This window comes from Colletotrichum karsti (assembly GCF_011947395.1).
Source record: "Colletotrichum karsti strain CkLH20 chromosome Unknown Scaffold45, whole genome shotgun sequence".
Taxonomy (NCBI): domain Eukaryota; kingdom Fungi; phylum Ascomycota; class Sordariomycetes; order Glomerellales; family Glomerellaceae; genus Colletotrichum; species Colletotrichum karsti.
In genome coordinates this window covers 429,140-456,701 of record NW_024065945.1, presented here as the reverse complement: position 1 = coordinate 456,701, position 27,562 = coordinate 429,140, and the positions used below count along the sequence as shown (strand labels likewise).

The 27,562-nt window shown below is 50.2% G+C and overlaps 8 protein-coding genes across 8 annotated transcripts; 5 read left to right on the top strand and 3 right to left on the bottom strand.

The window, feature by feature from the left end:
• Positions 1-1,650: 1,650 nt before the first annotated feature.
• Positions 1,651-2,262, top strand: CkaCkLH20_11155 (uncharacterized protein; the record flags this gene model as incomplete). The annotated part of the gene is made up of 1 exon (XM_038893869.1): positions 1,651-2,262. The coding sequence occupies one exon, from the start codon at positions 1,651-1,653 to the stop codon at positions 2,260-2,262; it is 612 nt and encodes a 203-aa protein (XP_038740969.1).
• Positions 2,263-2,538: 276 nt separating this feature from the next.
• CkaCkLH20_11154 (Choline transport protein) lies at positions 2,539-6,619 on the bottom strand (the record flags this gene model as incomplete). The annotated part of the gene is made up of 8 exons (XM_038893868.1): positions 2,539-3,375; positions 3,426-3,873; positions 4,883-5,235; positions 5,292-5,350; positions 5,401-5,585; positions 5,641-5,932; positions 5,994-6,376; positions 6,441-6,619. 8 exons carry the CDS (start codon positions 6,617-6,619, stop codon positions 2,539-2,541), a joined length of 2,736 nt encoding a protein of 911 aa, XP_038740968.1.
• A 1,694-nt stretch (positions 6,620-8,313) lies between these two features.
• Positions 8,314-9,913, top strand: CkaCkLH20_11153 (uncharacterized protein; the record flags this gene model as incomplete). Its single annotated transcript, XM_038893867.1, has 5 exons — positions 8,314-8,497; positions 8,546-8,614; positions 8,671-8,817; positions 8,890-9,596; positions 9,662-9,913. 5 exons carry the CDS (start codon positions 8,314-8,316, stop codon positions 9,911-9,913), a joined length of 1,359 nt encoding a protein of 452 aa, XP_038740967.1.
• Positions 9,914-10,557: 644 nt separating this feature from the next.
• Positions 10,558-11,964, bottom strand: CkaCkLH20_11152 (uncharacterized protein; the record flags this gene model as incomplete). The annotated part of the gene is made up of 1 exon (XM_038893866.1): positions 10,558-11,964. One exon carries the CDS (start codon positions 11,962-11,964, stop codon positions 10,558-10,560), a length of 1,407 nt encoding a protein of 468 aa, XP_038740966.1.
• An 893-nt stretch (positions 11,965-12,857) lies between these two features.
• CkaCkLH20_11151 (uncharacterized protein) lies at positions 12,858-13,583 on the top strand (the record flags this gene model as incomplete). Its single annotated transcript, XM_038893865.1, has 2 exons — positions 12,858-12,958; positions 13,013-13,583. 2 exons carry the CDS (start codon positions 12,858-12,860, stop codon positions 13,581-13,583), a joined length of 672 nt encoding a protein of 223 aa, XP_038740965.1.
• Positions 13,584-17,258: 3,675 nt separating this feature from the next.
• CkaCkLH20_11150 (restculine oxidase) lies at positions 17,259-19,479 on the bottom strand (the record flags this gene model as incomplete). Its single annotated transcript, XM_038893864.1, has 5 exons — positions 17,259-18,172; positions 18,228-18,327; positions 18,384-18,870; positions 18,928-19,306; positions 19,383-19,479. 5 exons carry the CDS (start codon positions 19,477-19,479, stop codon positions 17,259-17,261), a joined length of 1,977 nt encoding a protein of 658 aa, XP_038740964.1.
• A 2,978-nt stretch (positions 19,480-22,457) lies between these two features.
• CkaCkLH20_11149 (uncharacterized protein) lies at positions 22,458-23,940 on the top strand (the record flags this gene model as incomplete). The annotated part of the gene is made up of 5 exons (XM_038893863.1): positions 22,458-22,638; positions 22,705-22,730; positions 22,799-23,289; positions 23,345-23,762; positions 23,818-23,940. The coding sequence occupies 5 exons, from the start codon at positions 22,458-22,460 to the stop codon at positions 23,938-23,940; spliced, it is 1,239 nt and encodes a 412-aa protein (XP_038740963.1).
• A 2,209-nt stretch (positions 23,941-26,149) lies between these two features.
• CkaCkLH20_11148 (GDSL-like Lipase/Acylhydrolase) lies at positions 26,150-27,143 on the top strand (the record flags this gene model as incomplete). The annotated part of the gene is made up of 3 exons (XM_038893862.1): positions 26,150-26,550; positions 26,616-26,780; positions 26,840-27,143. The coding sequence occupies 3 exons, from the start codon at positions 26,150-26,152 to the stop codon at positions 27,141-27,143; spliced, it is 870 nt and encodes a 289-aa protein (XP_038740962.1).
• Between the last annotated feature and the right edge of the window lie 419 nt (positions 27,144-27,562).

Sequence of the window (27,562 nt, the reverse complement as noted above, 5' to 3'; positions counted from 1 at the left end):
AGGAAATAAGTCTTTTATTTAAGATTAAGTTAATATTACTTATAAATAATATTCTAAATTAGTTTTAAATAGTTTTAAAACTTAATTAGAGAAAAGCTAATATAATATCCCTCTTAGTAATATCCCTTAATACCTTAATAAATATATTAGACTTAGAGGGCCTCTCTAATAATATTTTAAAGCAATTTAGAACTATTTTAAAAATAATATATAATAAAAGATCTCTTACCTTAATAACTTAAGTAATAGGCTTATAGCTCTTATAGTATATATTATATACTATTTTATTTTAAAACCTAATTAGTTATATTTATATTTAACTATATTATAAATAAGCTTAAAACTAATTTAAAAGCACTCTAAAATAAATTATTCTATTTTAAAGCTTTACGCTTTAGTAATAAATTAAGAGTTTACTTCTAAAGAGTAATAATCTCATAAACTATTTCTAAAGTAATTTAGAAATAGTTCTATTTTAATTAGCTTTAATTATAATACAAATAAGCCTTACTATTTATATATTTTTAAAACTACTAAATATAAATAGTATTTTAAAGAAATATTAAAATAGTTATTTTTAATAATAATTTATATTTATAATTATATTAAATCTTTTTAGAATTAGCTTTAAAGTAGTTTTAAATTAATTTAAAATAAGTTACTAAATCTTAAAGCTTTTCTTTTATCTCTTTATTTAATATATATATATTAATAATATATAATATACCCCTTATAATAAACTTTAAGTACTTTAAAATATAAAAGGTATATATTATTTCTTTTATAAAAAGGGTAATATCTTTATGGAGGATATATTTACTTTAAATAGCCTTAATTAATATTAAAGTTAAAGGAGTTAATTTTAAATTAGTTTTTAATAGGTTTTAAATTAATTTTAAATTAATTATTAATATATTATATTACTTCTTTTAAATTTTACTTTAATTATATTAAAAGTTACTTTTAAATAATATAAATATTAAAATAGTTTAATATTAATTAAGCTATTTTTATATTCTTTATTTCTCTTTTTAATAATTAAATAAGAAGCTTAAATTACTAAAAAGATATTATTAAAGCTATCTATTTTAAAAGTAATATAGAATTAATTAGAAATTAATCCTAAAGTAGTTTAAAAATAGAAGGATTTATTCTCTATTAGGATATCTTATAGGAGGGAAAGTTAAGGACTTAAGATAAATTACTCCTTATTATTTTTATATTAAGTAGTCTTTTAGACCTACTTTAGATAAGGTGACCAACCCTTTTATACTAGCCTAAAAGGGTTGGTTACCTTATCTAACCCCCCCCCCCCCCCCCTACCCCTTAGCTTACCTGCCGTCTCCACTTCTTGCTGAGACCCTAATTAACTTATCTATAAGGAGTGTGGGGATGTTTGCTGCACGACCGAGGCCAACATGTTAGAGTACCCAGCGTCGTCGTGGACTGCCGTCCGCCCACGCGCTTACAGTTAATCGGCATTAATGTCGGGTTCGCCCCTGACCGCCCTCGTGTATTTGTGGTATTTGACCGGGCATTTGCTATTAATTACGCACCAATTGCTCCCGACACCGGGTTAATGTCCATCGAATCAACATATCTCATCTGAGCCCGGCCGCTCCATCCCGCAAGACGACCTACACTCCAACAATGTCATCATCATCAGAGTTCTCCAGCGTTCATCTAGAACACGCGGTTCCCAACGTCGCCGGCGACTTCGACATCGCCTGCTCCCCCGGCACTGATATCTGGGATAAGGCCCCTGCCACCCACCAGTTCAACGCTCCCATCATCTACCGGACCACAACGAAGGATGCCTTCATCTCCGCCACAGTGGCGGTCTCCGCGGATTGGAAGGACAGGTACGACCAGGGCGGCCTCTGTTTCGTCATCAGGGCCGCGGACCGGACTCGCTGGATCAAAATTGGCATCGAACTGGACTTCGGCGTGCCCAACGCCGGCGTCGTCGTGAAGGACAATTTTGCGGACTGGAGCCTGCGGCCGCTGCCGTACGGGTCCACAAACAGCATCGCCGTCCAGGCAAGGATCCAAGAGGACGGCGATCTCTGGGTGTATGCCTTGGGCCCGAACGATGAGCGCATCGCCATGCGTCAGATTACCTGGTGGGATGCTCTTCCCGGAAACACGGAGATTTGGGTTGGGCCGTACGCTGCCAAACCCGCCTACGAAGGCGGAAAGGAACCTCTCAAGGTCCACTTCAACCGTCTGTCCGTCGACACTCGGTCAGATGTCGCGCAGTAAACGGCACGTATGGTGGCCTGGTCGCTGGTTGCAATTCCGTGAAGAGTACATGTACTCCGTAGCTAGAATTATGATTGCCATGCAGCTCCGCATGGACGCATGAAAAGAGCTTCGTCGCAGTACCAAGTCGTTTATTGGCCTGTCTTGTGGGACCATGATGCCACACCCGAGAATGCACGTCGGAGTTGCACGTTCGTTGATAACAAAACTCTGACATCGGGTAAGTGGAAGGAAGCATATGCCTCTGGAGGAAGATGAAGTCCCTTTGTTTCGCCGTCAAAGCAAAAGTAGGTCAATTCCAAGCTCAACCTGGACCTTTCGCCAGTCCACGACGACGTCTTGCGGACTAGTGCCTCTTAATACGGCTTCCTCCTCGCGCAGCTTCCAAACGTGTTCGATGATTCGGCGTGCTGCAAGGCGATTACTGATGCCCAGCTTACAGGAGTAATCCAGCCACTTTTGAACCATATCCTTCTCCCATTCCGTGCCTGTCTCCACCGCAGCGATGAAGACAGGCCATAGCGAGACGCTACCGCCTTGCAACTCGAAGAATTCCGTCGTGTCGCGCAGTACTTCGGATATGCGAACTCGGATGGCTTTGGGCGGTACGTCGTAGATGGTGCGATACAGATAAATCATGGCAGCATTGCGGAATATCCGTCGGTGCAAACTGCTCAGATACTCTTGACGATTGTCCGGCGTCTGAGTGATCGACGAGCCTGGTTTGGGGTCCGAAGATTCTATGGCGTCAATGATCTTCTTGGCTTGGAGGTGCCCTTGGACCGACGATTCGCCGCGCGAAAGGGCCAGGGAGAGCCGTCTGGTTTGCGAAATCATCTGTATGATGGCTCCGCTTGCGCCGATAGTGTAGCCGAATTGGTCCAAGACCGACACGGATCTGAGGAGGATTTCAGAGGTTTCAGTGATTCCAAGGTGGTCGAAAAAGCCTCCGGAGCCCGTATATCCTATTTCGAAAGTGATGGCGAGGCTCTGCGCGATCACCCAAGAGTCAGAGGACGCCATCCACGGATTGGATTGCGAAAACATGGTAACTAGCCCGGACATGCCGCTGAGATGCTTGCGCCAACCTTTCAGGTCGGGCGCGTAACATCCCTTTTCCACCCTGTTAGTGATTTCCCGCCCCCGGGGAAAGTCTGGCATACCTCGATTTGCGTGAGCGTGTAAAGGACAGCGGCACAAGCGGCGAAGTCTTGCACCTCGTGACCCAGACTGTCCAGCAGTAGTTTCAGAGCAGAATAGAAGTGATTCATAGCACGCAGCTTATACTTCTCGGCATTATCGTCCGCATGGAGCACGGAGAGGTGGAAAGCCGACTGAGAGAGAAGGGCGTGATATAAACTCTGACTTGCGCCAGAGGACTGTTGAACAGCTACCAGTGGATATACGCAACGCCAAGGATTAGCTTCCGAGTCCACTGGCATCAAAAGAAATGCTACCTGGTTCGTGTAGTGGTGCAGCAGCATGCGTTCCATTCTAGGCTGGGTTGGAGATGGTATACGCACAATCGACGTGAGTGGCAAGTCCAAGACACCGTCGTCGCTTGAGGCGGGTTGCGAATCCTCGTCCGCATCGTCGGTCTGTCGGCAGATACTGGACAGTCTGAGAATGCGGAAAGGGTTGGACGTAGCTCTGTGCAAGACACAATCACAGGATACCTCGTCATAGTCGACGTCGACTAGGTGTTGTAACTCGGCAGTGCTGTATGGCTTGTGCTGTGCCCACGTGGAGAGGGGATCCAGCGTACGCCGAGAGCGAGATGTGTACGTGCCCGTCTCGCCGTCAACCCAGACGAGATGGACCGCGTAGCCTTCACACGTTGCGGGGAGTTTCTGGCAAGGTGAGCACGCTGGAGACACCCCATCACATGCAACTCGCCGCCGCCGGCAGGTCCAGCACGCATTAAATGAGCGTCGGACTTGCTTAGGCATTCTGCTCGTCGTATAAGGGTCAAAGGTCAGGCCGGGGATGGCGATGATTATGATATGAATTGCTGGGTTTTATCTTTGGACAAGTGGCGACAACGTGCGGTGTCATTTCAGACGCGCCGTTATCGGTATGTGTATGTAAGCAAATCCAAAGCGACTAAGACAGGGGTAATGCCAATTAGAGCCGCTTAAGCGACGAGTACAGACGGGCGGGAAACGTTAGGCGCGAAAATGTTCCATTGTTGTCGGAAGACATCATGAAGCGGAACGCCGTCAACGGATTGTCAAAACAGTGCCTAGCTTCTTTACAGAAAACGAATCCATCTTCCGGGCCTCTCATTTGCTAAAGCCAATTTAACCGCCATTTGTCAACAGATGAAAGACTCTCCGCTTCACCTCCTCCAAGTCACGCCTGGAATCAAGGCACCTGGCCGCTACACATCCTGGAGGCACCTGTTACAGAGACCGGTTTAAACAAACTGATCCGTCGTGTCAACCTTATTCATTGAGCAAGTCCCAATCGATCTCAGGGCCTTGGAATTTGCTGCGGCGCTCAATCCACATGAGGCATACGATTGCGAACAAGCCAACGACGACAGGAGCGTTACTGCAGTGGGCATATCGAGGTCAACAGGCCGATCCCCGCCAGTTTGGAAGTGTGTGGTGTAACTCACTAATTCATCGATCCAACCGTTGTTGGGTAGGTTTGTGGCAGGCAGAACACGACGCCAATGACAATCAAGAAGATGACTGAATAGAGGTTGACCGCGTATCCCCATCTGCCTAGGTCGAAAGTCCGCCTTGGAAGCTTGTCACGGCCTTCAACTAGCAAGATTGCCTGGGGAACCACGTATGAGATGTTCAACATGAGACAAGTCGCGTTGATGATGGAGTTGAACGCGGCTGTACTTGCGACGTATAAGAGGCCATAGAAGGTGCAGAACACGGCAGAGAGAACGGTCGTTCTCCATGGGATGCCACGCTTGGGGTCGATGTGTTGCCAGTATTTCGAAAACGGAAGACCATGCTGTGTGCTTTGTCAGGAGGTTTGTATCTGCGTAACGAGGGAGGGTTCCTACTCACATCACGAGCCAAGGCCCAGGTGATTCGGCTGCACGTCACCCACTGGCTGGGGACGCATGCTTTGAATCCGTTTAGTAAAGGTGCAGATATCGGGAGGCTAAGGACTCACTGTAGTATAGAAACGTCAAGTACGCTTGCAGGGCGGTTGCGGCCGCCTTGCTCCCCGTAGCCTGGTAGAAGACCTCGATACTTGGCAGGAAAGAAGATTGGACGGCCTCGAGGTCACGAATGGAGAGGAGCATAGCAGCGATCCACGGGATCGAAACGAACAAACCCATTCCCATAGTCATGTTCCTGGGGAGTTTATCAGCAAGACATCATTAAAAGAGCGTGGCCTGTTAACACTTACAAGACCTGGGGGAGCTTGCGGCCTGGATCTGGCAATTCTTCCGCGATGTGGGTGACGGCGCCGTTGGCCGTGAAGCAGTAAAGCGCAGCGGCAATGGATAGAAGCCAGCCTACACCAGGATTCCATCCACTGACTCCGCGGTTTTCGAGGAGGATGGTGCCGGGAGCATAGTTTCCGTTAGACATGCCGAGACACACGGCGATGGTGAGAATCATGCCGGTAAGGGAGAATCCCATGGCCGCCTTGGTCATGTAGTCGATATGTCTTTGTTTGACCGTGTAGATGGGAATGACTGTGTTCACAACAACTGTCAGTTTTCAACAAGTGGTTTCCGCAGGTTTGGAGATACTGACGTGACAGAATGATGACGCCAAGGTAGCAGAGATAGACCTGCCATTGCTTTTGCGCGAAGTCCGGGAACCAGACTGCGGCGCAACCAAAGGCCGAAATAGCCGTGTATATCAAGCCGGAGCTCGTTGAAATCCACCAGCCGAGAATGTTGATGATTCCGGTCACGTACGCGGCGAAGTTCCTGGTCTTGTCCGGGGCGATAATGTAAACGAAGTGATACTGGCCACCGGACGAGGGGAACGCGGAGCACAACTCGCCCAAGCCCAGGAAGACGATCCATTGGACGGATGCCGCGATGATGAGACTGAACATGGTGGTTGCACCTCCTCCGTAGATAAGCACGAGGCCGAAGCAGGAGGCGTATGTCAACCATAAGTTGGATATGCTGAAGATTCAAGTCAGCTCGTCTCCCCCCCTCGAGAGGAGCCTGCGCTGTGTGTAAGACTAACCTGTAGGCAAGAGCAATCGCTCCCAGCCAGGAGAAAGATCTCTCGAGCTCTGAGTTGTGTCCTTGGGCGCGAAGATGACGCTCGTCGAGATCAATAATCTTACCCTGCTCGACCGACTCGAACCGGGCGAGATTTTCCCCTCCAGCTACGCCAATATCTTCTTTAGATTTATGGCTCATTGTGGTTTTTGGCTTGGTATCTACCGTTTCGAGGGTCTCATTAAAGAGAGAACTGTAGAAAGAAGTCTCTAGGATTTCAATACTGAGAACCAAGACCGTAGAGGTAATGCCAACATTAAGAAGTCTTACCTTATCCGCCTTAATAGTCTATTTCAGTTACATCGCCTTTAGCTTATAGTTGAAGAGACATAAGATAATTAAGTATAAGGCGCGTTTCTAGAGTATAAGAAAGAAGTGTAGTATAGTATAATATTAAGTAATAATTAGATTAACTTTAATAAAAAATACTTAGAATAGCTCTATATTCTTTATAGATTTATACCTTATTTTCTCATAAAGTATAGATAAAATATTTTAGCAATTTATAAGTTTTAGATAGATTATATATAAATATTCTTCTAAATAGTAATATACTTAAACTTTCTATAACATTATAGTACTATATAGTAAGTATAGTAAGTATACTATATAGAGTATAAACTACCTCAGTCTAGATAATAACGTTATAATCCTATTAGTATAATAAGGTAAACTAGCTGTAAGTTCGATTAGACTCGATATCCCCGGATTCCCCATACTAGCTATCTAGATTCCCCTCACTTCCTATCGAGATTCCCCTCCCGCTCTATCTAGATAAGGTGTTTGGCTGAGACTTAGAAGGGAAGTCTAGGACGAAGGCCCGCATGCAGCCCCACGATGGTCAGTGCCGCCAGTCCGGATACGCTCACGAGTCAGAAGCCGAGCTCGTTGTTGGCAGCGGCGATCTCTAAAGACTTCGTTTTCGTTAAGACAAATTGCTTCGTGTGCAGAACTAGCTGTGCAGTTTACCCCGCGGCTCTGTGATGCCGCTCACCAGTCCCAATCACACCTTTTCATGCAGGCTACTGCGTAAGCCAGGCCGTTATCTTGTTACCGCATTTCATCGCATAACGAACGTCGTACACCTAAACCGGCATCTAGAAGGCTTACTCGCCTGGCCCCCACAGTTTAAGGGCGTGACCGGTGACAACAGTACGGTCACGGTACGGTACAGAAGTGACTTCTATAGTCATCCAATGCAATAAAGTGCTGCCGTGTTATCTTTAGCACTCCTTAAGAAAAGGCTACAGTACAGTAGAATTGATATACCTCAAAATTGACAGAGGCGTCGGGGCGGCTGACAGAGGGTTATCATCGACGTGGAACCAGGGTAGCTTCTGCATGCGAAGCTACTGCTTATCGTCACCCCGACCAGGTTCCGACACACCGCACCGCCTCCAAAACAGGCTAGTGTGGTCGTCCTGGACTTCCCTCGGGCCTCAATTGACTTTCATGTGGCTCCAACCCTGCATGCCCACCGTCTCGTACACTTGAGATGAGAACGAGGACGTAACGAATGAAGACCAACCCTTTGGAGGGGTTTCGGGGCACTGGCATTCACAGCGCGGGACTCATCCCGCTTCTCTGGATCTGCCCATGCCCGCATTACCAGATAGATGCCTTGGGCGAATGCCCGCTGGGATTAGACATCGTTCCATTTCTCCTGAAAGGAACTCCCTTAGGCCCGGGTCGCCTCCCCCATTCTCGGGGTAAAAACATTACCAAGTATATCAATGGCTCGGCTCCAACTCGGTTGTCAATAGTTCTCCAACGACAGCTCTCCAGCGACACCTCCCCAACGCAACGTCGACTTCCCACCTGTCAGAAGCCAAAGTATGGATTCAACTACCGACGGATATGTCTGGACTCCGGCCCAGGGCACTCGGAAGGGTGGTCTGAAGTGCAGGGGCGTCGTGTCTCCCCCGGAAAAGCGAAACTTGAACAGAAAGGCTTACGACGTGGTGGTTGTCGGTGCCGGCTACGCAGGGCTATCTGCGGCTCGTGATCTTGCCACTAGCGGTTAGTTTCTCGTTGATGGTGCTGGAGTTCAACGCTGAGATCAAGCAGGTCGATCGGTCCTCCTCCTCGAAGCACGTGACCGAGTCGGCGGTCGCACATACACTGTTGAAGAGAATGGTGAGCTCATCTGTTTGGTTTGGTGAATTGACTCGTCAGCTCATGTTCAACGTCAGGATATCTGTACGAGATGGGTGGCACCTGGGTCACACATCACTTTGCCTATCTCCTCAAAGAGATGACCAGATATGGTATGGATCGGGACTTGATCCTCACTCCTCACTCTGGATTCGATAACAATTACTACACTCTCAACATTCCTGGTACGTACCCGGTGCATGATGACTGCTGCCCGTTTTCCAGGACATCGAGCTGACGTCCTTGGCAGGATCAAGCCCTCGAAACATTAGTCATGAAGAGGCCGGCCAGATCACTCGCCATGCTTGGGACATTTTTATCAACGTTGACGGAGATATGTGCCGCAAGATATGCCCGCTCCCACACGCACAGCTCGATAATATCAAAGTCGATCGGAAAATCGTTGAAGAAGTCGACAAACGATCCTGCAAAGACCGTCTCGAAGAGGTCAAGCACCTACAAACTCCGCCAGGGCCAATCCGAGCTCGCCCGTCGCATGTTCGAGGAGGCGGTAGAGTTCGGTCTAGAATATGCCTTCAACACCCACGTCTATTCCATCTCCGACGAGGCCAAAGACACTTACGGATGCGTCAAGGTCACCACCAGCAAGAACAACACCTACATCGCCCGTAGGGTCGTATGCACGATCCCGCTGAATGTTCTCAAGACGATTCAGTCCAGCCCGCCCCTCTCCGCCAAGCGTCAGGAGGCCATCACCACTGGCCATATCAACTTCATGTCCAAGGTCCACGCGGTTGTTGAAGGTTCTGGTCTGGCCTCCTGGAACGGAGTCCGATCTACCGGCAACTTCGTCATCGCCTACAGCGACGGAGTTACCCCCCAGGGCGAGGCGCACTTGGTCGCTTTTGGAGGCGACGAGCACAAGACCTTCGTCCCCGAGCGCGAGCCCGAGAAGGTCATCGCAGCTCTCAATGACCTGCACCCCATGAAGGTCAACAAGACGGTATGCATCCCAGCGTCAAGCCTCTCGCACTCTGGTTTCAAAATCTAATCAAAAGCTTCTCACAGGTCTTCCATAACTGGTGCACCGATCTTTACTCCAACGGCGGTCCCGCCTGGTGGCCCCCGTCGTATATGAGCAAGTACCAAGACGAGTTGCAGTCTCCTCACGGCGCGATATTCTTCGCCTCTGGCGACTGGGCACACGGTTGGAGGGCCTCCATCGACGGAGCGCTGGAGCAGGGCTCGCTCTGCGGTATCCAAGCTCTTAGAGAGCTTCACAGCTCGGACAAAATCCGCACCAGGCGGGAGCAATTATGATTCGGCCAGTCGTCAGGACGTTCATGTAGCGCTCCGTTTTTTGAAAAAGAGTTTGTCAGGGGAACAAGTGTAACTCGGCTAGTTGTCAGATCTACACATACCCAATCAAAACACACCGCTTCGTCGTCCCTGTCAGTGACCGTTGCGCCCTTGATGATCCGTGGGCGAGAGGTTGTGTGGACGTAGAATCCCTAGATGTCAAGAAGCAACCGAGGTGGAATCTAGAGGACACGTTGAAACCATTGCTAACTGGTTGACAGAGATACATTGTAAGCTCTGTGTCTTTTGCAAATGTGATTTAGTTTCAGCGGGAATGCCTGGCCGTAGGGAACGTGAAATATCCTTACCTCAATTCATTGCTTGCCTCCGAAGCTGACATGAGCCTCGAACTCACGCACTTACTATACTCCAGCAACGCGATTGATCACATGCAGTCAATTTTGAGAGAATACGTTTCTTTATTTTGTGTTCTCTTCATCGGATGATTGATTTACTTTACCAGGTAGACAGAAAAATGTCTTGGCTGGGGTGAAGCCCCCATCTTGACCCATTTACCCTAGATATCCATGTCCATCTCAAAAGCTATACCGTCATTGTCCAGCTATTTGCACCCGTTGGAGCAAACCTGCGTCGCCATTGTAGTCCTAAATGCCCAAGAGCGAACGATACTTGGTCACGAAGGCTTCAAACGCAACGAAATAGCCTGCCGCGTTTTCGTCCGTCAGCTCGAGGTTCAACGGCGTGTAGCCGCGAGGAGCCATGTAAATGTTGTTCTCAAGCATGTGGAAGTAGTACAAGGCCTGCAAGTCCTTGCCTTGCGGGCCGCTGAATCGGACGTTGACCATACTGCCGCGGCCGGTGATGAACATGACTGGCAAGCTTTCGTGCGGAGCTGATGATGCATCGTCGGCCTGGATCAGGGTCTCTTCCTTGAAACTATCGATCTCGATAATGTCCCGCGACGCGCCTGCGGCGTGCGGGGGGTAGACTCCGTGCTTGATGAGCACCTCCTGGAGCTTTGTCTTGAAGTTGACACCAAAGGCATTGAGTCTCTCGACCGCCGCGGCGTCATAAATTTCCATCGCGACGATGCCGGCCGACATGGTGACCACGTTGTTGTTGTAGGTGCCGGGGTGCTGGAGGCCGGACTTCTCGGGGTCGAAAAGCTCCATGATGTCTCGTCTTCCGCCAAAGGCGCCGAAGGTCATGCCGCCTCCGACGTACTTACCGAGTGACATGATGTCGGCCTTGATGCCCATGGTAGCGGAGCAACCGTTGGGGCCGAGTCTGGATGCCATGACCTCGTCGACGAGGAGCAGACACTGCTCGGCATCGGCGGTGCGGCGCAGGTATTGCAGGAACTCCTTTGTTGCCGGACGGCAGCCACCGGAGCCCTGGAGAGGCTCGACGAGAATTGCGGCCAGACTTTGCGGAGGCAGCGCCTTGATGATGTCTCCGGTCTCTTTGATGTTGTTGTAAGGGGCGAACACGAAGTCGTGGGGGAGGTTGACATTGCGTGTGGCAGGGTTCCTCATCAGGTCCATCGGGAAAATGAGGGTTCCGCCGTGGTATCCGCTGCTGAAGACGAGGATCTTACGGCGCCCAGTGACGTTGAGGGCGGCAGCGATAGCTACTGTGTTGGACTCGGTGCCGGAGTTTGTGAATCGGACCAAGTCCATACCGCTGGGCTTGAAGCGAGTGACGACCTGTTTGGCAAACACCTTCTCCATGGTCGTCTGACCGCCGTAGTTCCATCCACGCGAAAGACCATCGCGAACGGCCTCTGCGATGCGCTCGTTGGAATGCCCAAAGATACCGGCGCTGTACTCTCCAAGGAAGTCGGTGTAGGTTACGTTGTCGACCGAGGTCAAAGTCGCGTCCTTGCCAGAGGCGAAGGTGACTGGGAACGGCGAAACATGAAGGATGGTTCTGGTGTTTCCTCCGGGCATGTAGTCCTGTGACTCCTCGTGAAGTTTGCGCGAAACGGGATTGCGCTCGACGTAGCGGCTCCTGGCCTCCTCGAGGATTGGCTTGATGGAGTTGACAGACATGATGGGGGTTATTAGAGGATGTTAAGACCTGTAGTTTGGTAAATCAAGAACAAGGTGAGGTTCATTATCGCGAACCTAAATTCTGCCAGACGGGTTATGGATTATAAGTGCAACAGAGGGGACCCCGCGAAAGTGGAGCGTCAAATGAACATTGAACTCGAGGCACATGAGTTGTTACAACCAGTCCAGTATGAGGCAGCGCTCTTTCCCAGGCATTGTTGCATCAAGGTATGACACGTCTTTGTTAGTGTTCTGGGACTCACGGGGAGGGACGACGAGGGCGGGGCGAAGGCCGGGGACACTGATAACAAGGAGGAAGCCCACGACGAGAGGAGAATTGCCGAATTGAGCTATGTGCGCACAAACCAGTAGAAAAAGACATACATAATAGGGGTCCCACCTCTTTTACTACGTGAATCTAAACTATAGTAGTAAAAGTAGTATTTATAACTTTAATTTTAAGTGACTTATTAAATACTTTAACACTTTATGCCTTCTATTAAGAAGGTTAATTCTTTTTCTCTACAAAGCTATAAAGTCCCTCTTTCTTAAATCTTTATCTTTTAAAAGGTCTTATTTTACTAATCTTTTAAAAGCTATTATTTAACCTTAGATAATTAAACTAGTAGAGACCGCTACTAGGTCCGTGGGATCTCCTATTATATAGATAGCTGGAATAAATATGTACTACGTTAGACCGACTGAAACGATTTCGTTGACAGGCGGACCAGAGAGAGGGGTGTCCTTCACACATAAAACTCCTCCTGCTGCACCGACCACAACGACCGTATGCTACCCTAACCGCCTCGCGACTCTTTTTGCCTCAGTACACTCGAGCAGTAACTCATACTGTGTCCTCACCTCTCCGTCAGGCAAAAAACGACGACATCAGCATGGCCGCGACACAGAAGGCGCCGCAGGAGCTGAAGAAGGCTGCCAGCCTCGCCCACGTACCCTGCGGTGACGAATACGAGAAGATGATCTCAGGCATGCTGTACTTCTCCCAGTTGATGAGGTTTCCCAAGTATTTCTTCTAACCATGTTGTAGATACGACAGTCTGCAGCCGGGCCTCGATAAAGCACGCTTTAAAGCCAGGGCCTGGGCACACAAGTATAACAACTACTTTCCCAGCGAACCGAACGCAAACGCCGAATCCCTGGCAAAGGAGCGACTGGAGTTGCTTAAGACGTGCATCGGTAGAGTCGGCAACAACGTCTTCATTGAGCCCCCCTTCCGAATCGATTACGGCTGCAATATCAGCCTAGGCAACCGTGTCTACGCCAACTTCAACCTCACAATCCTCGACTGCGCTATTGTCACTATTGGCGATCGCGTTATGTTTGGACCTAACGTCTCTCTCCTCGCGGCAACGCATGAGACTGACGTACAAAGCCGGCGAGACTACGTTGAATATGCTAAGCCTATTACGATTGGTGATGACTGCTGGATTGGCGGTCATGTTCTCATCCTCCCTGGCGTCACAGTTGGTGAGGGATGCACTATTGCTGCTAGTTCCGTTGTGACGAAGGATATTCCGGCCTGGAGTGTAGCAATGGGGACGCCAGCGCGCGTTGTGAAAAAGGTGACGCCCTTGGACAAGATGCCCGAGGAAGAATAGTTCAACAAGTCCCAAATGGTTAGAAAGAGTCCATAGTCTCAGGGATTAAATAAACCAGATGATTGCATATAGAGAAGGGCATAAACCTAATTCACTGCTGTCATCACGGCCCTTGCCGTTCTGTCAACCTTCGCCACCGCTGCACCTGCAGTGGCAGGCGGCGCTGTTGAGATGCGCCAGACTCGTGATGGCTTCTATTGCCAGGAATGTATCAATGGCAAGAAGGACTGCGTTGCCTGTACAGATGGTACATGTCTAGGATGGACCTACGACTGTTGAAATATGGGTACGGATTCTTTCTTTTCTTTCTACGTCTGTGATCAGATACCACAGCTTCGCAGCTCTGTGCAGCTTCACAGTGCCTCCCTTTGCTGATGCTTCTGTTGCGGTAGGCCAAGATGAGAACCAGGTCTATTGATGGTTTTGACATCCTTTGAGTGGCATCGAACACTTGCTGAGAGCATATTCAAACACGATGATGTTTCGAAACACGTTATCTGGGTATCTCACTGTCGTACGGCTTTTGTGATACCAATAAACGAGTAAATTGTCTCTATATATGTCTGTTTGTCCATCTCAACTTTCTCATCAAAGTGAGGACGAATCTCACCGTAGTGGTACCAGACCACGTAGAGCAGATGGTAACTGCGTGGCAACTCTTTTCTGGTAGATGCAGACGTACGATATGTAGATAGTCGAACAACATGAGACATCTTCTTGGGATCGTGGCTTGGTGTAACTCATCGCTGTTCTGCATTTTGAGTCCACATTACGTGTGCAACACTCCCGCGTAAGCTCCAGCCCAGGTTGTTAATGTTGGTCATTAGTGAAACGTTTCTCTTCGTTCCACCGACTCTGGCCAAGACGAGCCATCATCCAGCTGCAGCGAGCCAGGCCAATCAAAAGTAGAGTCATATGCATCGGTCTCCCTCAGCTGAAGATTTGTCTCAGGCAGATAGTCTAGAGAAATGGAGTTGTACATGGTGGCGTGTGAGCCATGCGAAGACATCGGTGTCGCCCGGCTTAAGTTGCTAATAATAGCAATGATTATCATTAATAAATAAAGCAGGGTACCCTGCCAAATGTTGGCCAAGCATTATGCCTTCTTCCTAAGTATCAAAATGAAGGCTCACTTCTGGCATAGACGGCCTGCAGAGCAGAAGGCTCAAGGCACTGGGTCAAGACACGGAAATGACACCTCGGTAATGAGGTAAGGAATATTCAGCATTTAAGTACAGAGTCTGGTATATGCACACATGACTGACAATAGGCTTAGTACTCCGTTCCCTGCAGAAATTGCTCAAACCAGCAGTGCGTCTATCCGGCAAATGATCGAGCAAATTCCAGATGAGGAGAACGCACACCTGCTCGAGGAGACTACGCATGCAGAAATAGCTTCTTCCACGGCTGGATGCCAAATCCCTCTGGCGATGTTGAAGAGCCGTCGACTATCGAATAGTTCCAGTAGCATCGTACCCGTCCCACAGCCTTCCATTCATAGATCCATCGAAGCTCCCAGCAACTGTACAGCATCAAAGCCTCCTGTCTTCCGATTCTGGATCTGGGAGATGCTGGCTTTCCTTCTGGCTACGGTGATCCTGGGTTGCATCTTCGTCATCCTGACCTTCCAACATGGCAAGCTACAACGGGACTGGCAATTTGCGCTGACCCTCAACTCGCTCATGAACATTTTATCAACCATTTTTCGAGGCTTGGTTGCGACTGTGGCGGCAGAACTCATTTGCCAGGCTAAATGGACCTGGTTTTGGTCATACACATCAAAGACTTCAGCTCGGACCTTGATTGACCTGCAACATTTCGATACTGGCAGCCGAGGAGCTCTAGGAGCTATCAGGCTCATCCGGTTGGTCAAGTTATACAGCTTACCAACAACCATCGCTATTCTCATCATCACATCTTCGTTCGCCATTAGCACTTTCGTACAACAAGCAATCAACATTGAAGAGAGGTCTCTTAGGGGCTCTAGTGGTTCTGCGTCTCTTCCCATTGCACAGAACGTCAGCATTACAGAAGATTATTTTGGAAACAATCCCGTACTTCATTGGATCAAAAGCGATGCTCAAGGTCCCTTCTACGCAGCTGCGTTCGGCACCAACGAAAGTCTAGCTTCAGCAATAAGATGTCCCGGCGGAACATGTGAATTCACGCCATTCAATGCAGACACGCCACCTGGACTCCAATCGACAGGTGGTAATGCCACACATGCGACAGCCGGCATTTGCAGCTTCTGCACGGATCTGAGCCGTTACGTTTCCCAACAAAACGAATTCTGGCGCTTGCCAGGTATTAATACAACAGTTTATGCGACCAGGTTCCAACTTCACACGCCGGCCATGGACCTGCAGACGGGTAGTCTTCTGTGGGCCGAAAGTTTCCTTTCCTCTGAAGCCCTGGGGTTGGCTCGTCTTGCCCTGGCAAACGTCACCATTCTATCTTCGAATTTCTACAAAGCTAGCGGCGTTGAGTACATTGGGATGACTTTATCCAGCCCCAATGCGTTATCGTGTTCCCTCTATCTTTGCCTGCAGAGCTACTCGGCGACCATATTGGAAGGATCCCTTAGAGAAGCACCGGTCAGTCGAACTCCAATGTATCCAGAAATCCACCCAGAATCGGAATCACCGTTTGACGCCCTGCCGTTTAAAGGCGATCATTACGGCATAAATAAGGGTGCTAGCTTCTCGGCCGTGCAAACCCCGTGTCGTGTCGATGGGAGAGTCATCACAGCTGACAGCATGGCTGAAGGGCCCAACTCAACGATGATTTGGTACGGACACACTAGGGGTTTACAAGAACAGCCCGCCAGAGTTCCCAAGGGATGCCTCTACAGCGTCGAAGCTGATGTCGCGAACGCATTGCACATGGTCATGCATAACTTGTTAAATGCGAGCTGCGTTTTTAGGTCAAACGATATACCAAAGACAATCAACTGCGACGATAAGGAGTGGGTTTCCGGCTACTGGATGCAAGGGAATGCGACTACAGGCAAAATCATTGCCAGGTTTGATGAGTTTGCCGCCGCGATTACAAATTACTTCCGACTTGGTTTCGTCAGGGCTGAAGGCTCCGTATTTGAAGTTGAAGGCCGGGAGGTTCAACGAGTGTCGTATTTTGTCATCCGTCGAGGCTGACTGGTTTTCCCTGCCGTGCTTCTTCTTCTGGAGGGAATCATTCTGACGTGGATGATCGCTCGAAGCTGGAGGCGGCAAGAGACAGAAGCGACATGGAAGAGTAGCGTGTTACCGATGATCTACTACCAGCATCACTTTCGCGGAGTTGATGCCGACATCGGGACCACACATGAAGGCAGACTCATGACAACAAAGGAGATGGAGGCTGACGCAAAAGGTGTCAAGGTAGAATTTGGTAGAAGGCGTTCCAGCGAAGAGTCAACGTGATATTGGAACCTGGAAGCTGCTTCAATTGAAAAGCCTAGGCTCTACAAATGAAAAACTTGATGTGTTCCATATAAGCAACGCGCAGAGTAGGTCATTAGAAGCATGGGGCATACTAAACCCGTGCATGGAGATATTTGAGGTCGGCACCGCCCCATGAGAAGAAACGTACGAATAAACTATCTATATACAAGTGTTTTTCTATCTCAATTACGCGTCATGATTGTTTCACTGCTTCTTTATATGCATGCGTGTATACTTACAGCCGGCAGAGGCGCCCATTCTGAGTAGGAAGCCCTTCGAGTTGCCGCGTGACGTACCAGCTGTCGCTCCCGACGCCCATGTTCGCGTAGAACACACCAGTAGGATCGATCTTATTCTTCAGAGAAAGAAGACGATCGTACTTTTCCGTTCCGTAGAAAGATTGTTTGAAGTTGGGCTCAGTGACATCACCCTCGCTGGCGTAGCCACCACCACCGGGAGTTACATCCCGCCATGGCTGCATCCAGTCGTTGGTCAACGTCTTAGATCTTTCCGCGGCGACCTCCATAGAAGAACCGACAGGCCATCCAATTACCGAGATGGCAAACATGGCGGCTCCACGCCACGCCGGGTTTACGGCGTTATCTGGGTAGGGTCCGGGGCCACCAGTGATTCCGAACCCGATGATCTCGCCGCCCTTGTCACTCAGGCCCTTGAGTGCCTCGAAAGTGGCGTTAAACTTGGTGGCATCGACGAAGTTCTCAGTAGGGAAGAGACGGCAGGCTGTCTTAGCGGCAGTACCGCCGACAGCCTCCTTCGGGAAACCTGCTTTCCATGCGGGCAGGAAGCTCTTGTGCTCAGAGTAGACGGGAGCGACATTGACTCCGAGCTCCGCCCACTTTGTGAAGAGAGGGGCAGTAAGGTCCTTCAGCTCTTGGAGGGTCATGTTGGGGGCAAACCAGGGGAGCATGGTGAAAGTGAGGGTTTCCGGCCCGGTGTGGAAGATATTCCAGTATTCGTAGTTACCGGCCTCGTTGTAAGTTGGCAATCCCTCCCAGTACGCCTTCACAGCAGCCCAAAAAGCATCATGGGTGACGTTCTCGCTGGTGCTGAAGGAAAAGGTCATGACAGCAACGTTGTCAAGCTTAGGATAAGCTTTGACCACATACGATGTCACAACACCAAATGTGCCTATGTGCAAGTCAGATATTACGCTCGAGGAAGAGCTGGGTCGGGGAAAACTCACTGCCACCACCACCCCGTAGAGCCCAGAAGAGCTCAGTGTTTTGGTTTTCGTTGGCGGTTACGAAACGGCCATCAGGAGTCACAACATCAATGCTGAGGACCTACAAAGGGAATCAGAAGCTGTATCGGGAGTAGCCCAATGAGTGACGTTGCTTACCGAGTCAGCGGCAATACCATACTTGGGTGACAACGGAGAATGTCCACCGCCAGCAAGGTAGCCTCCGGCATAGCCAACAGTCATGCCCTCTCCTCCAACAGCCGTAACTCCGTACTTCTCAGCTGCTTCATAGAGTTCAAAACCCTGCACGCCGGCACCGACCTTGAGTGCTGGCCCTGAGTATGAGCTGGTCTTGTAGCTGTTGTAAAAGTTGATGCTCTTCAGTTTGTGGGTCCATACTGAAAGAGCACCCGATCCGGATGATCGGCCGTTGAAGTCGTGGCCAGTGTTCTTCACGACGAGACGAAGGTTGAGGTTCCGAGCGAAGTTGACGGCCAACTGTATCTGGGCGATGTTCGTGGCCTTGACAACATAGGACGGGAAGCCACCGACCGTGCAAGCTCCGGCAGAAATGTTGTTAACGGACGGAGGCATGCACGTCAGGCCTTGATATAAGGGACTCATGACCGATGTTGGGTCTTCGGTGCTGATGAGAGTTAGAGATGCATGGGATTCTCATGGATTCTCTGGGTAGATCACTCACTGGATAGTGGAATTCGCCCACTCCTGGCTGATGTATGCGCAACGAGCAGCGTCATAGTTGCCAAACTCATCAAAGCAAGAAGCACCAATAGGGACAGTCTCGCTGACGGCAAGACCAGTGAGCAGATTGAAGACATCCCACACGGCTTTGCTAGGCCACAGCAGGTCACCAGGATAGGTCTTGCACTTGTTGAAGGCTCGGGCCGAGCCAGAGCGCTTCTCTCCGGATGAAGTGGTGTCGAATTCAAACAGAGAAATGTTCGTCAGCGAGAGGTCCGTGAGGTTTGCCAGGATAGTGTCAGTCAGCTGGAAGCTCTCCTCTTTCAGAAGATCGCCAGCCAGTGCTTCAGCAGCTGGGGCAACAGTCGACTCGTTGGCGTCTGCATAACAACATGTTAGTCCAAGTACTTTTTTCCCGCCAGGGGTTCATGCAAAGTGAAGAGCAAAACAGCATACCAATCACTGCATCATCGACAGTTATCGTCTGAGCGCCAGCCAACTTGGTCAAGGGCAGGGCAGCAGCCACGAGGAGGGCCTGGCTGAAGCGAGACATTTTGTGTGCCAAGGAGTTGGGGGGTGACTGAGACGTCAAAAGAATGGACAGAGAATTCGGCGAGATGAGCGAGCACGCGCTGCTTGTCACGAATCTCCAATGATGATCGCCGGTTGAAGGCTGACGGTGCGGGAGAAAAGAGAGCAGACAAGACGAGCAGCATGTATGGGTTTTTAACGTCCACGTGGGAGCGTTGCATCTAACTATCGCAGCTCGCATATTCCTCAGAATTGATAATATTAACGAAAAGAAATCACCGCAGTGGGATCAGTCGATAGCATCTCGTCGGCAAGCCGCCGAGTCTACGGCATCCTGGTCGCGGCATGCGGAGGCCGCGTTCGATAGCGGATGGCCACGACATCAGCCAAATTACTAGGACGCGGAAGAAGTGCATCTTTGGACAAGAATGGAGCTTGAACCCGCCCCCGGAGAATGCGCCGGGGGCTGCGCAAGCCTTTCTTACATGCATCTAGTGTCGTCTACTACGACAAACCAAGAGCTGCGTCGAAAGCGTAGTAATAACGGTAGCGAGTTGGAAACCCCGCGTCAGGGTTGCAGCGGCACAACATTGCCAACATCGGCAGTACAGAATCGTACAGGGTTTGGTGCTCCGAGATCGTGGACGCAAGTTCTTCTAGATTTTCTTTCCCTCCCCCGCTGCGGAAGAATTGTGAACTGTAGGCGAGCAAGACTGAAGTCTGTGGGCAAAGCTACAACATCCGCGTCGGCACGCAGTTTGTCTTTCGAAGTTCGTATCCCGTGTGTCTTGTCGTCTTCAGCGGCTGTGGCGTTTAAACACTTCCGCATGAGCGAAGACATGATGTTGCGCTCCGCAGCGCTGAGAGTGTCGGGTAAGCAGATCAATCATCTCGGACAGGGCCCCCGGCGAACCTTCAGCACGCTCTGTCCCCCTTTTGGCACCGCCGCTCCGCTAGCTTCCCCGTCTCTGGTGTCCTTCCGGCCGTCCGCGTCAGTGAATCTCCACTGCAGAAATCAGGGGATCCCGTGGAAAGGAATGGGATTTCAGGCACGAGAATGAGGGATCTCATGTTCATTGAGGCTATCCACATAATAAGGGATGTGGGCTACCCGGGGAAGCATAATACGAGCTTATTTGCAGGATCTGCCTTCGTCAAGGAAGTTGTCCCGCAACCTCAGATCAAATTGTCCTTGGGATGAGAAATGGGAGACCTGTCATCTACAAGCTTCTCAACTGGTAGATTCCACTGTAGCAATGAACGTTTCCTCAAAACAAGCTTCAGTCAAACACATAGTGATGTACTCCGGTAGGCTAAGAGCTAGAATATTCTGAGAATTACTTACCGGCTTCGAGGTAGACATGTGCATGATTGACTGCAATTTCAACTGCAGCTGAGCGGCGTAGCAAACTTTCTTTCCCTAGACCCTGTCACCGCGGCGGAGAACAGAGGTAATATTCGGAAATCACCAACGCCGCCAAGACGATGAGGACGTGATCCGAGTCGTCGACTTCTTGTTACGATTCAGGTCCAGAGCCTCGGCCAGAGGCCAGCCCGTAAGCGGAGAGGGGCGAGATGTCGTATTGCTCACTTGGAATCAGGAAATGCCTTCACGAAGTTGGATTCCGGATCTTGACCCGGCCCCGTTTCCCGCCTTGCTCAAATTGTGCGGAGCTGCGAAGCAAGCTCATCCACTTATCAGGCCATCGCTAAGTAGCCGTAATCCAGAATATTAGCCATGAGGGTTTTTAGGCTGGACGTTGTATTCCTCCATATCATCTGATGCTATCTAGTTCGTGGGGGTTCGATATCCTGGGGTTCAATGTCACAGTTTCAGCTGCAAGCCACCACACATCGTTGAGGTCAAGGAAGATTTTCTAAGCGTCTGAAGGCTCATAAACTACTCCATCATCTACTGAATTCTTCTCTCCATCTTCTGAAATATCTCCTTATTTCATATACATCACGCCTAGTAACCTATGATACTTTAGCTCGCTCTGGTTGAAGATAACAGCCATGGCCTAACCGATGAACACGAGACCTTCGGTCTAAGCCATGGCATGAATGATTAAACTTTGGCGTTATCTGAAATAGTGTCATATACCCTGTCTAGAGGCGTTTTTGACTGCAGGAACCTGATGTATGAGAGGCTGCGATGTTCCGGAATACACCATCCCTGAGCAGTCCCTGGTATCTCCTTGGCCGCTATCCCGCAATCATCTTACAAAAGACTCACATAATTGGTTGCTTAAAGCTAAGTCCCGAATTTGACCAATCCATGTTCTCCCGACCAGACTCTCCTTGATGCCCTGGTAGCACAGGTCCCTTCTAGTGACGGCGAAGAAGCCATGAATCAGTTCACCAACGCCTTGTGTTCCGACCAGGGATACAGCGATACCACCCAAGAGGCGGAGATTTGAGTATCTTCAGCAAGCCTCTGCTGTGTCGAAGTCTCCTCGTACCCTGCGTTCATGAAAACCAGGAACTTGCGAGACTAGTCTGTGGCATCCCAGCTCTGCCATGAAACTGGGTCGCATTCTCAGGATGGAGGCAGCAAGATGCAGAACCAAAGCCCGGTCTCACCATCTCTGGAGAAAGGGACTCGACCTTTTGCAGTGTAGTATTGGGGAATCTCACTGAGTGCCCTCCTCTTCAGACAGAAGCTATCATGAATGATCATGCTCACTCTCACTAAGGTAGGATTGCACAAATACACAGATTGAAGCCCAACAAGGAGCCTTCGGTGACAGATACTACGAGTGCCAGCCTTGAAATCGTCCAAAGAGGAGGTCTTCAAATACAAGAGATCTGTATATATCATCCGAACCACCCACGGGCCCCATCGTGCCAACCCGGCCCCAAGCTTTGCGTTCCTACTTCCCCTGCCTGCATGCCCGCGGATCTCAACATTTAACTTCAGTGCCCAGGCTCCAGGAGTCGAAAGTTTATTCTTATTCTTCTCACGAGTGCCTTCTTTCTTTTATGCCCGCACCCCAAGCCATGGTTCTGGAGTCTCTGTGGCAGCGCGGCATCGAAGCTCGATGGAAAGATGTTCGAGATATTCCGTCAACGCCCCTTCAACAGGCGGCTATGGCTATCCTATTCCTCTTCACGTTGACTGCATTTTTGACGTACGTTTTGCGGATGTACAGCAAGTTCACCACCAAGCAAGTTGGACTTGGTGAGTATTCCTAGTTCACGACGACTGGATAAGATGCGCTGATCAAAGACTAACTCGACTCTTCAGATGACTACTTCATGACGGGGGCAATGGTAAGCCATCACCAATCGGCGGTGTGCCGATCTTGAGTGAGGTGTCCCATCTAACGCGCCGGTGATAGTTCTTCTCTCTCGCACTCCTGGTTCCGACCTACATGTTCTTCAAGTACTACTACGTCGGTTTCCCGACAGCCTCTCTGCCCGACGACTGGGACCCGGCGCCGATGCTGTTCTGGAACTGGATCATGCAGGTCCTTTACAACCCGATTCTCGCCCTCGTCAAATCGTCTGTTCTGGTCTTCCTCCTGAGGCTCGGTGGTCACAAGCGGGGAGTGAGATGGACCATCTACGGCCTCAACACCCTCAACTTGCTCACTATGGTTGCCATCTTCTTGACCGTCCTATTTCAAACAATACCCATCAATGCTTTCTGGGACACGAGTGTGCCAAAGGAGAGAGAGATTGACGGTCCTCTGTTTTACATCGTCAGTGCCATCGTCACCATCATCACCGATTTCTTCGTACTCGCCATTCCTTTTTGGATCTTTCTTGGACTTAAGATGCGGATGGCTGTCAAGATCGGTCTGATTGTGGTATTTCTCGCTGGCGGCGTGTAAGTTGTTCGCAATGCCTCGCTGTGACGCGGAACTATTGCTCATTCTCTCTAGGTCTATCGTCGTTGCCATCCTGCGCGTTCACGAACTCCGCAAGAAGTTTTACAATCTTGACCCAGGCTACGACGCGCGAAACGGGGTCGGTGACACCTACAGCGCCATCGAGGTTAACCTATCGATCATCGCCGCCTGCGTACCAGCCCTTCGTCCACTCTTCCGAAAGTGGATGCCAGGGATGTTCTCCAACAAAAGCAGCAACGACAACGGCGTCTACAACAACGGCCAGTATGCTCGATACGGCACCGGTACAGGCACGGGCACGACGTCAAAACACAACATGCACCGAAACACCGTCGGAAACGGGTTCCCCTTGAAAGATATGCGCAGCACCCACACCGAAATCAGAGGCCACTCGCCTGATGGCAGCGAGGAGGAGATTATGACGTACAATGGGATTATGAGAACGACGAATGTAAGACAAAATGCGACGAAAGATTTGATGGTTTGAGGATACTGAGGTTTTTAAGGTTCAGGTTACGTATAATGATTCGCAGTCGGTCATGACGGATAAGGAGTCTGGGCACGCGGTTATGAACTCTGATAAGCCAGTCAGGAGTAACAGTAAGTTCGGTCTGGCACCTAAGGAGTAGACGTGTGTATCGGTGTATCGGAGTGGACTGTAACCCCATGAGTTGCCCTGTTCTTTGTGCGAAAGGATGGTGCACTATACGGATGACGATTCTTAAGAGCTACGCTCGTCCACCACCTGATTCTCAGCAATGATCTATTCTATACCTACTTGGCCTTGTAGTGAATATAAGTGAAGGCTCATTGGGTATTTCTACTGTTATGCATGAAGCCAAAGTTAGAGCTTAGGATATATCCCTTAAACTCTGAGCAATTTGGTCGTTGTCTTCTCTTATTTGACTCCCATTTAGCACAGTGACTACAACAATAACGAGAGAAATAGCATACACAACTAGACTGTAGAATCTTTTATATCAGTCGTAATATCGAAGCACATTTGGCAAAGGAAACCCGTGGGGCTGTAATGCTGCGGAGGAAACGTTCCAACATAAGCTCAGGCTCAACGTCATAAGCCTACACGCCAAGTGGATTCATCTTTGTATATGTAGGATCATTCGAGTACAGATCCAAAATCATCTATGAACTGTAAATGCTTTCATCATGTTGATAACATGCATGAAATCACATGTGACAGAGAGAGTGGGCAATTCACGTCGGTGAGGAGGGTCTTGTCACCGACTCACCGAGGTGACTGGTAAGCCATGCTTTCTTATTCCATACCCGATCGCTGCCCTTGGCTGGCTGCATCAAAAGTCCTGCAATCTCCTGGCTCTAAACCACTCAATTTGAGTTCTTGCGTCAATTGAGGTCATCCCATTTCTCATCGCCTGGGAACCCTAAGTTCCGGAATTAAAGCCTACAAAATCAACCCAAGTCGTGCTTTCTTTCCAACAGTCGGTCTCTCAATCTCTGCAGGGCTCCCGCGATCGATGGCATGCTTCGCAAGTTGCACGTCCGCTTCATTTCGGCCCCTATGAACATTTGCATCTTGTCGTTAAGCTTTGCCAACACACAGGATCATCCTTGGCCCCAAAGCTTAGAGCCACCTTGAGACGTTGCATTGGGAAAATCGCACCAATCAAGGGGCGCCGTCGTCGGGTGAGGCGGCGTGTTCATCTGATGCCCAACCCATGGCACGTTTCCAAGCAACCTTTCTCAACGACTCCAGGTTATGCGAGGGTCTTTCAATTGCCGGCAGCCGGCTAGGCAATCTGTCGTTCATTACCCTTCTGCACGAGCTGACGGGAAAAGACAGACGGCGGGAAAGGGTCCGTCTTCGTAGCTCAGATGAGCCATCCCGTCGGCCGATCATTTCAACTGAGAATACGGATACCCGCGTTGAGGGACGCTGTCAACTCGGGCCAGACGACGGACCTCGCTCTCATTTCTCACAGATCACCCAATGCCTTCTCCTTGCCTCTCTCCGGCACTCGTGTTGCATTGCAGTCCAGAAAAGGTAAAACGTTGCTGGGGATCCCGGCCAACACTTTCCCAATCCCGAGCTCCAGCTCCATGAGACCGCCCCGACAAAATCGCACGATTGGCGGAGATTCCTGTTCGCCGCAGGCCAGAAAACATCCAGACTCCAGGGTCCGGTAGCGCGATTGTCTTACCTTAAGAAGTGGGAATTAGAAGGGATCGCTGTTGGTGCTCAGCAGATGTCTCCCATTCGAGGAGGGCCGGCCGTCTCGACAACTAACGGACGGAGATTCAAGGCACGCCATGTGCCTGGTTCTTACGTTCGAAACGAGAAACGCTCCGTGTGGGGTTTTTTCGGTTCCTCTTCGAAGCGACCGAGGCGACGCCTCGATGCGACATCAGTGCTCTCACCTGATTGCTGGTTCTCTTTCAGCCGTCACTCTCGCGACCATTTCACTTTATATGGCACATAGCCAAATGCGGCCCCCCTTCCCGCTCTCACGATCGGCCTCGCCCAATGATGGACCGAGAGCAATTCGGACGAGTGGAAACAAACGGCACTCTGTGCCTTTCTCGATATTGAGGAGGCTGCTAGGGAGAGTCAAGCGACGAGCCCATGACTGGGATAAGGTTGCAGCGATGATAGTTCTGGAAGAATGGGATTTCCCACAAATCCCGGCTCAGGCGGGAGTTTATTAAGAAGCCTCGACATCCCGTCTTGGACAAGGAAGCTTGTTTCGTTCCTTTTGAGGCTTTCATTCGTTTCTCACGACATCATTTCGCTCGGCCGAACCGTCACTCTTTTTTTCACTTCCAACTCATCAGTCTTGCAGCCCTCATAAACACACAAAAATGCGTGCGAACATCCCCATCGTCGCCGGCCTCATCGGCCTGGCCTCCGCCCTTCCCACCGACTCCGCCCTCGAGAAGCGCGCCGTCCCCACCGTCTGGACCTGCGGCGACAGCACCATGGCCAAGGCCGGCGGCGGCGCCGGCACCGAGGGCTGGGGACAGTACCTGCAGTACTCCTTCGACACCAGCAAGGCCAAGGTCGACAACCGGGCCATCGGAGGACGCAGCGCCCGCTCCTACACCCGCGAGGGCCGCTTCGACACCGTCGCCGGCCTCGTGCAGTCCGGCGACTGGGTCATCATGGAGTTCGGACACAACGACGGCGGATCGCTGAGCACCACCGACAACGGCCGCACCGACTGCTTCGGTGACGGCACCCAGACCTGCCAGACTACCTACAAGTGAGTGAGGCCCGACACTGTGGAGTATGAGTCTATGCGTGGAATGGCACTGACATGAGATGCAGCGGTGTTGCTGAGACCGTCCTTACCTTCCCTGCTTATCTCAAGAACGCCGCGAAGAAGATGAACGCAAAGGGCGCCAAGGTCATCATCTCGGCCGCCACTCCCAACAACGTCTGGGAAACCGGCAGCTTCAAGTGGGGAGCCGACCGCTTCTACTACTACAGCTGGTGAGTCAAGATGAAGTCCTTCTCAATGCTCAGCACATGAACTCACAACCGCGACCCAGGCTCGCTGTTGAGCAGCTCGGTGGCCCCTCCAAGGGCTTCTACTTCGTCCCTCACGGCGAGTACGCCGCGCAGGCGATGAAGAACCTCGGCGCCTCCACGATCAACGCGAACTACCCCAACGACCACACCCACACGTCTCCCTACCTCGCCGACGTCATGCACAAGGCCTTCGTCCTGGGTCTGGAGTGCGGCACCAGCGCCCTCGCGAAGCTGGCCAAGAACACGACCGCTTCGCTCACGTCGACCTACCTCGGCGGCTGCATCGACAACTACAACTCCACCGTCCACGCCCTCCTCCGATAAAGATCTATCATATGACTGTCTATATTTATAGCGTACATAAGCTTGGATTCATGCACATACTTGAAGTTTCCGGGGTGCCACGGTGCTCAATCAGTCCCGTCGCCCTGAGAGTATATACAATACAAAGCACATCTTCACCGTCATCAGATTGCCCATGCTTTGCAGTGTTACTTGCCAGACTTGTTCACGTCCCGAGATGGAACCAATGTCATCGAATTTTGAGAACACCGGCACATCGACTGACATTTCTCCATCAGCCAGGCAGCCTCATTATAGTTGCCTCCCTGCAGAACAATCCTTCATCAGGCCAGAGTCCGAGGTCTGGGACCACAGTTAACCGGGATTGGGGGCGGAGTGCCGGTAGCTAAGCTAGCTATTATAAGCAGGACGCGAGACAAGCTGGCCTCATTATTGGCTGA